The sequence below is a fragment of the Colletotrichum paranaense genome, assembly GCF_030867605.1.
Source record: "Colletotrichum paranaense strain IMI 384185 chromosome Unknown Scaffold_1.1, whole genome shotgun sequence".
In the NCBI taxonomy this organism is placed as follows: Eukaryota; Fungi; Ascomycota; class Sordariomycetes; order Glomerellales; family Glomerellaceae; genus Colletotrichum; species Colletotrichum paranaense.
In genome coordinates, this window is record NW_026848959.1 from 5175591 (window position 1) to 5185902 (window position 10312).

Consider the following 10312-nt stretch of genomic DNA (forward strand, 5'->3'; position numbering starts at 1 on the left):
TGGAAGAAATTACGGATGTCTGCACTTAGAATAGCTCAAAGACTACATGCCAAGTAAGAGATATCAAACCAAAATGAGTCTTCACTTTCCTTCGAACTCAAGCGGACTGGAAGATTGGTAGCAGTCAAGAAGCTACATTTGATCCCAGCTCATGTGTTGGAACTTGTCAAAGCTACCCACATCACATTGAGAATTTCTATGAAATGTCTTAGACTGAAGCTGCGATCAGAGCCTGAATTATGTGATGACCGAAGATGTGCAGACAAAGAGGCGAAGAGGCATGTGCCTTTGTGAAGAAACTTCGAAGTTGTCAGGATCAAGTCAAGTGAGCCAAAGCCCATACGCTACCAGCATATTTCCATATTTCCATGTCTTGGAGCAGTTTCAGCTAGATTATTGTACACAATTTTGAATCGAGAGACTTTTTCCAACTACCTCAGACAACTAAGACCTGCTCTAAGTAATACACCTTCCATCCAAACCCAGCACTTTCATGGTCAGCTCCCGCAAGGCGCTTTTGACACGTATGCGAGCTTAAGAGTGCCAATTATCCGTACCGGACCTCATTTGCCCCGATTCTTTGTTCTTCTGGCGGTATGCAGCGATCGCCAAGTTAGTAGGTAGGCTTGATAACTCCGGCAACTCAGGATCCATGTGACCTCGCATCGCTCTTGATGACACTGAGGTATTATAATCAAACCATGGCACAATCACTTGATAATGGGCACTTAAAAGACGACACCAAACCGTGAAATCGTAGGATTGATCATTCCACCTTGTGAATCGGGAACAGTCGAAGAGTCTCGTGGCTTCCCAGAAACACCCCCCTCCCCCTCAGCTACCCCCTTTGGCGAGTGATTGTTTTCCTTTGCCCCTCAACTCAATCTTGAACACGACGACTTATCACCATCTCGATTCATTATTGTTAATCCCTTTCACTATTTTCTTAGCTTGCCATATATTTGGTCGAAATGAAACCTGTAGCGCTTGCGGCCATATCGTTTTACGTAGGTATGTTGGGCGGCAACATTGTCTACTGAGATTGAAACGTTGGCATTATCAACAGTCGACTGTTCAGTAAGCTGAAAGCCCTCACAAAAGCTCAGGAAACTCTAATACAGAAAATAATTACGCCTTCACATCAAGTCTTGCGCCAGTACCTTCCAGTAGGCCCGAAATGTCTCCTGGTATTGTTAAGGGAACCTTTCCCGTCTCAAGGCCACTTCGTTGTTGCAGGATATTTAACACAGCTGTTTAACACAGCTACCGCGTCGCCTGCAACTCTCGGTAAAGTTGGTAGCCCCGGTAGTTCCCCTGCATCAACCAAAGTTGCTAGCGGCAGTTCAGGCGGTGGTGGAAGTGGTGAAAGTGGCAAAGGAGGCGGAGGAGGGGTAGGAGGAGAAGGAGAAGATTCTGACGGCAGCAATAGAGCTTCACCAACGACCAGAGGTACAGCTTCAGGCGCAGCGATCGTACAAGTCCCAACGGCCAGTGTCCAGGCCGTCCGGTCCGGCAAGTGGGTGCTGGTAATCGCCGGCTTGCTGATGGTCTTGTAGAGCGCTTGTCATGCGTCTGAGAAAGATTTCATCACAGCTTCCGCACCTGCCTCTCAAATATTGCCGTCCAATGCAAAGCTTAGATTCACCTCAAACGTGTGAGCCTAATCAGAACATATGCCCGAAAATCAAGAATTCTTTGATACAGACTTTCCCGATTCGCAAAACTTTAGTACTCGATTGATGCTTCAGTACTCCCTGCCTTGTGGAAGCCATTGCCGCATCATTATCTGCTATGTTCAACGTTTTTGTTGACGACTGACAAGGCTTATAAGTCGAAGGTCACGTAAAAAGCCACCACCTGGTACACGAAGCCCATATAGAACCAACATGGAGAAAAAGCTGGCTCAGAGTTCACGTAACATTACGTGTGGATGCAACATTTGCAAGCTCAAACTAAGATCGCCAGATGAGGTATTGCAGCGTAAGTTTATTATAAGATAGACCTAATTATGTTGTCCCGAACTTGATAAGTCGAATACTTGTGACTAAAAGTTAGTCGAGCTTCATTGCTTCAATTTCGCGCTGTGGTCCTAAATAGAAAATCATCCATGACTATTGTTGCTTCAGAGACCTTGCTTATCTTGTCATTACAGAAACGCTATGAAGATATCTGAGTCTTCTGTGCTTCTCGACCTAATTCTTCCATCAAATCCGAAAATGACAGTCCCATTCCAAGCATCCTTCCCAAGTGGTCTCTCAAACTCGAGATCGCCTCTGTCGTAGCCTTGGCAACTCGTCTTTCATCGTCACGTGCTGCCTTTTTCCGCCGGTCTATTGTCTTCCAGGAGCCCGAAGCTTGCACTCCCCTTGAAATCAACTTCCCATCCTTGACGGTTCGGTTGACAAAAAGATATTTACGATCTCGAGGTGAGGATCTGGGATCCTCTGCCACTGAGTGAGATCGGTGTCGATGACGAGTCGGCGATGGTCTTGGGTACAAGTTCACGGCACCGCGAGCGGTATTTGACTCATACTCCATCAGCGGGCATGGGGACAAGTCTGACATCTGCGAGACATTGTCGACATTGACATCTGAGGATGTTTTGTAGTATCTGCTTGCCGGCTGGTCGAAAATCGCCTCCGAGTTTAGCCGTGGGTCAGACCTATGCCTCCCAAGGCCTGTAATGATCTGCGGACGTCTTTCCGGTTGTCCATAGCCATCATGATGGATGGGTGTTTCGTATTCGGGCATAGATAAAACACGTGGCCTCGAGAAGTCGTGTCCATATTCTTCAAGTCTCCTGTTATGGAGATGCAGCGGCGCTAGCATTTCCCTTTGAGAAGGGTCCCATTGTGGTGAATCGATGCTGGGTAACGGCAAAGCGTATGCCCAACTTCTACTATCGTTGGTCGAAGAGATGTATGAACGAAAGTCTAGTGTTCCTTCGGACTAAGTCAGTTTCTTGGCCAGCTAACTCTGCCAACACCGTGGGAAGTCTAATAATTACCATCTACATGTGTGCTGCAGGCATCCTGAGGCGGACCTTGCCAAGCCTCCATTGAGGTTGACGTTCGGACAGGGCAGTCTTGTGGGCTCAGATAATTTGGGTGGAACATGATTGCCGCTCAGCAAAGCAAGGAAGGAGGGGGTAAATAGCAGTGGGTCGTTTGTCTGATGAATGCAGGGGGTTCGATGTGAGAAGGCATATCAGGCCCAAGGTTTCTTGCCAGAACTTATACCCAGAGACGATCACCTACATTGTCGAAAACATAATTCAAAAGCAGTTGCTGCTCAATTGTCAGGCTAGCGTCGAATTCCGTAGTGGGCAAGCTCTTGTGGGTATTTCACCCTCCTGCTAGTCCATCCAATCGGATATTGAGGCGACTGATGTCTGTCCATCGTGATCAACATTTACACTGCCGGTGGCACGATCTGGTAGGCAATTTCCCCCGTCTTCCGTGTCCGGAATGGGCGTGGGGGGATTTCCAAAAACTTTGCAGTCGGTCCCAGAATGAAATTGATGATGAGGGGGCCACTTCCTGGAGCATCAACACAAGCTTCTACATATCCGGCAAATAAGGCAAACTTTGCCGTCGAGCTGAACTGAGCTGACATGGGGCCTTGAATTTACAGTTGGAACTAGCCTCAATCCCTGCATCTGTTCGTGATAGAGCATCGCCCGATAGCATATTAAAGGGCCCGGTATGCTAGATGGGCGGCATGTCAGCGGGACAAGTGCGAGAGATTTGTCCGATTCCCGGTGGTTGTATGGGTTGTTCCACTAAGGCTTGACGCCGTGTCTTATTCCTCTTAGCTGGTTGTCTACGGCACCTAAGATAGTGTGCTTCCAGCTAGATGGCCGCCGGGGGTTGGGGGAGGAGGGGGGCGCCACGGCTAGTTGACAAGATGGGTCTTTGGGGCAATCACTTAACGATGTTGAAATCCCATGTCGCTGGCTGTCTATAATTTTACGAGAGTTCTAGGCAAATACTCGGTCCGGGGTGCCCTAGATGGAAATGGACAAAAAAGGTGTGGAAAGGACATAGACGCCACGTCTAGGGGGCAAGCCTAAGAACTTGAGGGGAGATCGATCCCTTAGCTTCAATTCGGAAAGAATGCATTCCGTAGCACGCAACGCCAATGGCTCTTTTCTTGCGGCATCTGAGAGGCAAGCTCTTGGCTGGCACCCAAGGAGGTGCTACGTACTCGTTTGAAGGCTTCACCTTCTGGATATCGGCGACCATGATCACATCATCCAAGCTGTATGCAAGTCCTCGTCTTCCTCCCCCCACAATATAACAAACTAGATTCGCGAGGGTCGAAAGTATTTTGAGCCGGCCGTATGCGAAATGAATCCACCATATTGATAAGATGAACGTTGCAATCAGAGACAGTCACGATGGCCTATCTTTATGCCGATGAGCCGAGGGGGCAATGGAATGGCATCATTTCAACGCTGCAATCGCACGTAACTATCGCGACCGCCATCGTGATTTATCGCCCTAATTTGACAATGGCCAAGCTGAAGATGTTCCTGAAAGTTTAAATATCTTTAGTGTATCTATCAAACCTGGCACGATCGTCTCGATAATCTGGGGTCCTGATCAACACTAAAGTAGTCAATCATGAGTGCAATTCTCCGTAGCGTACGGATATAAGCCAAACCCTAGGAATCTGGAGTCAAACAGAGACAACATTCAATCGTTGAACTAAAATCTGACTCAAATTTCGAGGCGCACCGACTAATAACTTCGCTATCCAAGGTGACGGTTTGTAACGATAGCTCTTTGCCTACCTGGGCCTACACCAGATCCGATCTTGCAGATACGTTCCGAGAGACACTAAATCCATGGATGATGAGATTCTGCGCCACAGAAATGTGCACAAACGCCTTCAATCTTGTCATTGGCATCATTGCGGTACCACCCTCGCCCTTCCCGCGCCTCATCATCTCTATCTGGGTCCAATTCCAAGGTTGACGACTGCTCAACGTATCCTTGCCCCGAAGAACACTGTTGCAGATCGCAGCACGGGCGCTTCCGCAGCCGCATTGTGAGGGACCTGCCCGTGTTACGTGGACATGCAACTATGAACTGCCAGGTACCTGAGTCTGTGGCATCTTGTCGACGGTTGACCCCTGCAGGCAAGTATGTACCTTGCTTGGTATGGCTAGTATTTCGCCAAAAGCGGCGGAGAGATCTGGTCCAAGAGCCGAAACACAAACGCCGCCATCTTGGACATTGTGCCGTCTGGCTTCTTGCTGGGCTTTGCCTGTATCGTAATTTTGAGGCTTTCGTAGTCTTTTTCCGATGGCAACAGGTCGAGACGAATCGCACACACAGGCCCCTTTGCGGACAATGCCCATGTTTTCCCGGGCGTGTTGGCTAGCCCAGGGCTCCCTCGATCTCACTATGGCTAAAGTTTGGACTAAGGTGGTGAGGGCTGTGGGATAATCCTCATCTGACAGGCCAATGTTCTGAGATCGGCGCTTGGGGCTTAATTCCAGTGAGGATATTTCCGTAAGTACACTGGAATGCTCAAAAAGACGAATGCCGGAATGTAATATATCGAGGTCACACAAGGATCATGGCTTATCTTCGACGTCTGTACCAGACTAGGAGAGCCAAAAGAATTCGCATATCCGTGTATGAATTCGTAGTGAAGCCTGACTCCGGGTGGGAGGGGGGATCGACTGACAGACTGTGCGGGATTGATAGGCACGCATGATGATTAACCAATCTAACTTGCTAAGGCTTCGGTGAGATTACTACCACAGTGCTAAATTCTTAGTCTCGGTAATTTTGCAAAGAGCTCTATTACGATTGGCCACTGGTCGCAGTCACTAGTGAGACCTATCTCCCAGCCTTAACACCGAACCTCCTAAGATTTTATCGCGAGCCCTCAGCATCAAACAATAGATCATCACTGAACTCCGAACAGCTGGACGGCATTCACGTCTAGGTATCAGCCGGTATTGATTTCGCAATGACGATGGACCTTATTCGTTCCTTGTCGTAGTGATAATCAAACGAAAATGGATCAAAGAGAGGGGTCATGCAGGTGTATGCTGGTTTGACAAGCCTGGTCCACAGGGAGGTTTCCAATTGTCGTAAGATTTATATGGCTGGGGTGTTCATTTTCTTTTCCTTTGATGTGTGGGGCGGTGCTTCCGCCTCGCATCATCTCCATCAAATCACAGTCGTTCTCAAGTTCAGAGACATGCCGCTTCATCGCGAGTAGGTGTTCCCGTCGTTAGGTTAGGGAGCATGGGGAATAGAGACATTTGACTTGGCGTTGGAACGTATTGTTAGCTTAAGGGCAACACTCCAAGTATGTTCCCAAGACCTTCATGATCATATGACACCCTTTTGGGGCCATGGTCGTTTCCTCCTACCTCTAGTACTCGCTCGCAGCCCGGAGACAGTCGACGGCTTGCTAATTACCATACCTAGATACTCCTGATGTTCCGAAAACAGATTCAGTTTGGCCACTTCTCTTTTGAGCCTGACGCATCTGCCCTATTTTCAGTCCTCTGTGGTCTAATTCGACTCTACAGGCTGGCAGTAAAGGCAAATCCATCTTACTTCGTTCGGTCAGATATCATAACCTCGGCCAACACCCCATTCAACATCAAGCCACAGGGGATTCCATACTGCCGATAGACTTCCCTGATCGTTTGGAATATAATGTCTGGAACACCATGCTGTGCAAGGCTGCAAAAAGCTCGCCATATAGGTTTGCCACAGGCTGCCACGCACTGCGTCACCTGATTTGCCTTCCCTACCTCACTGATACTATTCAATACCATCCGGCAATTGAGGACGCATTTCTGACAGAGATGTTGAATTCCAAAGAAATTTTGAAGGAGGGTAGAGACTCTCGATTCATAGAGGCAGCAAATCGGCCTTGGGAGCCGAAGATTAACGCGGACGCGAACTCGAAGGCGAACGCGAAGGCACGAGACGGCGAAGGCAGACATACCTAGACAGCTCACAGCTTGGCCTATTCCCATAGAATGAGCTTGAAGCAGGTCCGCAACAGTCCGAATAAGGCAATGGCTGTGAGCTCCTAGCGCGGTCAGCGACCAAGCAACGGGGATTTATCCGCTGCTATTGCAGGCGAAATACTTCCCTCATGTGCCCGTACTAAAGGACAACTACTTTGAATGCCTTGCAGCTCACCAAGTCCCGCACATTTTGTAAGACTGCTCGGCTGCGAATATCATTGTTGAAATCACAAAAGGTGCCCCCGTTGGGAGGTTCTGCTAGGTGCGCTTGATGTGACTTTGGTGAGTTTCAATGTGTCGGCCCTTCACAGCCTCAGTGGGAACCCCTTCCTGTTCATCCTTCGCCGCATCCGGACGCAGGACTTGGCAGGGCCCAGCCGAGATCGCCATGTTCTCTGAGTGCTCGGTGTGCAAACATGGTTTGTCGGCCGCTTTCCCCAGGGGCCCCCACCTGTTTCGCCCTAGCCTGTCATTATGGTCTTTATCACGCTATTTACACAGCCCTGAGAAGTGCGACCACCCACTTTCCGAGACCCCCGAAAGTCGCGTTCCAGACCACGCCCTATTACCAACGTTAAGATTTCAGACACAGGGTCTTGTGTAACCCTTCGAATCTCTGGCCCTCAGGACCTGCTATTCGATTCCGACCGCCTGGAAATGGGGTCCACGTTCTGTCCTCATGGATTTCTGGCGCAGCCACGTGAGACCAATTCGAAGGAACCAGTCATCTTGAGATGGCTTTCCCCGAGGTCGGCGCTGTGGCAAATTTCATTGACATGACTATGGTCGTCATCATCATAGCCAGCAATGAGTTGAAAGAGTGCTGTGGGAGTATCCGTACTAGTCATAGTACTTGCCAAAATAATTCGAATGACCATGTTACGTTGTAAGAACACCAAGATGAAAATCGCCACCCTTGGACAGTCTTGCTCTTTCGATAATTCAAAGATTCACTGGAATGGTGAGTGACATAAGAGGTAGCACCCAATACGAAGAAGATTCTTTCTGGGTAGCCTCTAGCCCTTGACCTTTTCCAATCCAGCCAAGATTTAGTCTGTTTTATCGCTTTCCACATATGGTTTAGAGTGTCGGATGAGGTCCCAATGGCCAAGCCGACTCCCGGCGGGCAAAGCTGACATTCTGGTGTGGGCTCCCAGCAGTCTGGAGCCAACGCAACGACCTTTTACATACACTATAATTATCACCCTGCAGGTATCGGCCTGCTTTTGGAACCTATCTTGATCAGAAAGCGTCCTATGTCGTGTGAATGAGTTGAGGCAGAGCCAAGATGATGGGTACTCCGCAAGCACTCTTTTCTTCATAAAAATGGAAGCCCTGCATCATGCATCCAGACTAGTACGTGGGTGCCCAGATTGCGACCTGCCAGGTTCATGACTCTCCGTCTCTCAGATGCCAGTCGGCTTCGGGTTAGGCGCAGGAGCGATGGAGGGAAGCAACACAATCCGCCGAGATCCCGGGGCGCTGCTTCGGTGAGCTGAGCGGCAGATTGGCTTTGCCCGTTTTTGTGCATGAAACACAGAAAGAGCGACATACCATCCGTAAGACATGTTGGTCTGGATGGCGAAGCAAAGGGATCCGAAAAATCGAGTTCCGTATCCGTGAGTGGACAAAACTAGGTGGGTGGGGGGAGGGGAGGGGGTGTTGATTTGGATGGCTGGATTAGGTATGAATATGAGCAAGACACAGCTGGCAGTCCGTCCGGCCAGTGGGATTGACAAGGCCTAGTGCGGACGCGGCCCGGAGTCATGGTCACCAACGCCCGTAGGCCCGAAGGATCGGCGCAAGGGTTCAAAAGTCATATTGCTACGTACCTACATACCTCTTCCAGCGGCAATATCGACTCAACGGTCTTCTTTCTAGATCGTGTCTCAACTGTCAGCCGTCAGATGACCAAGGGACATGCATCATGATTAATGTTACACAGTAAATTCCGAGAGTCGTCTACGGCATGTGACGAATCAGAGACACTTCGTGCCGACTTGATTTTTTCCCACGGAAGAAATCCAAAGGTAAAACCACTTGGGCATTGTCTATTGAGTCCCTCTGTGTATTGCCGAGGCATGTTCTCGGTTCCCCCTTCCTATGGGGCACTACCCATCCATCGAGAGGCGCCTGGCTTGGAATCAGAATACTTAGTGCGAGGTCTCCGGCTCGTTCCACCCAATTAAGAGTCGGCATCAGAAGTTACAAGCACAGGTGCAACACAAGACATATCAGGTCATTCCACCGTCATTCCTAGAACCGAATCCCTGTCTTCCAGAAGGACTCAGAAGAACGTAATTACGTTACAACCCAAGTCCAAGGGACACCAGAACCACGCAGCCAATGACCCCTATGACCAAAAGTTCATCCCACTGAGCGCCAAATGATCGAGACGCAGACGATGTAGTTACGGCAGGAGTCTTGCCAGAGCTCGAGACGGTGGCAGCAGGCGCATTACCGCTGGAGCCTCCGGCAGGATTGGCAGCAGATGAATGCCCTCCGGGGGCGTTGCTAGCTGGAGGCTGCGCCAACGGAGGACTGCCACCAGGCTGGGTGGCAGCAGGCTGGCCAGCGGGACTGCTGCCTCCAGGGACCTGACTGACGGTTTCCTGCGGAAGCTGAGTATTTGGCACCTCATAGTGCTGCGTCGATGCAGGAGAAAATCCTTCCCCAGCTGTGATTGGGGGAATGGCGCAGTTTGAGTTCTCGCAGAGAGAGATTGTCTGCGGCGGTAGTAAGAGAGTGTTGGTGACCATCGAGAGTGTGACGGATACTCCGCACACCTCAAGGAATGGATCGACAACAGGGGGCGCAGCAAGTGCAAGGGGAATAAGATGTAGAACGATGTAATACTTCATATCGATGATGATGATCAATACTGCCTGAGCTGAATGATGTACGAGTGGCTGCCAAAATTCTTGACTCAACAGCCTTGTTTTTCCGGACGTGAGCTTTTATATATCCTTATGGCCAACTGCGATATCCGATCCGTAGGTAGCGCAAGTGCCATCGTGCCTTTCCAGTGCACAAAATGCTTGACTTACCTGACTAGAGAAAGAGTGTGCCTAAAGTGAATCCGAGGAAATCAGCATCACTTCGTCGACGAGGGGGTTTTGCTTCTTCTTTTTGCCCATTTCCAGCTAGTGTGTTGATTATGTGAGGCCATACTGCATGCAGATAGCGTTCAGGTGTCAAAACAGCCCACCCGGTGGAGTTTGCGATCTTTTGACTGGTAGTCCGTCCGCCTTGAGGAGTTGTACTTGCTTCCCTTCCCAAACTCCTCTGGCAAATGTCTGGTTCTGG

At 49.7% G+C, this 10312-nt stretch overlaps 4 protein-coding genes across 4 annotated transcripts; 1 reads left to right on the plus strand and 3 right to left on the minus strand.

Annotated features, from left to right (window-relative positions):
* Nucleotides 1-971: 971 nt before the first annotated feature.
* Nucleotides 972-1556, plus strand: CPAR01_01800 (uncharacterized protein; the record flags this gene model as incomplete). Its single annotated transcript, XM_060486088.1, has 2 exons — nucleotides 972-1011; nucleotides 1264-1556. 2 exons carry the CDS (start codon nucleotides 972-974, stop codon nucleotides 1554-1556), a joined length of 333 nt encoding a protein of 110 aa, XP_060356945.1.
* Nucleotides 1557-2157: 601 nt separating this feature from the next.
* CPAR01_01801 (uncharacterized protein) lies at nucleotides 2158-3116 on the minus strand (the record flags this gene model as incomplete). Its single annotated transcript, XM_060486089.1, has 2 exons — nucleotides 2158-2949; nucleotides 3015-3116. 2 exons carry the CDS (start codon nucleotides 3114-3116, stop codon nucleotides 2158-2160), a joined length of 894 nt encoding a protein of 297 aa, XP_060356946.1.
* A 3464-nt stretch (nucleotides 3117-6580) lies between these two features.
* CPAR01_01802 (uncharacterized protein) lies at nucleotides 6581-7012 on the minus strand (the record flags this gene model as incomplete). The annotated part of the gene is made up of 1 exon (XM_060486090.1): nucleotides 6581-7012. The coding sequence occupies one exon, from the start codon at nucleotides 7010-7012 to the stop codon at nucleotides 6581-6583; it is 432 nt and encodes a 143-aa protein (XP_060356947.1).
* Nucleotides 7013-9312: 2300 nt separating this feature from the next.
* Nucleotides 9313-9867, minus strand: CPAR01_01803 (uncharacterized protein; the record flags this gene model as incomplete). Its single annotated transcript, XM_060486091.1, has 1 exon — nucleotides 9313-9867. One exon carries the CDS (start codon nucleotides 9865-9867, stop codon nucleotides 9313-9315), a length of 555 nt encoding a protein of 184 aa, XP_060356948.1.
* Between the last annotated feature and the right edge of the window lie 445 nt (nucleotides 9868-10312).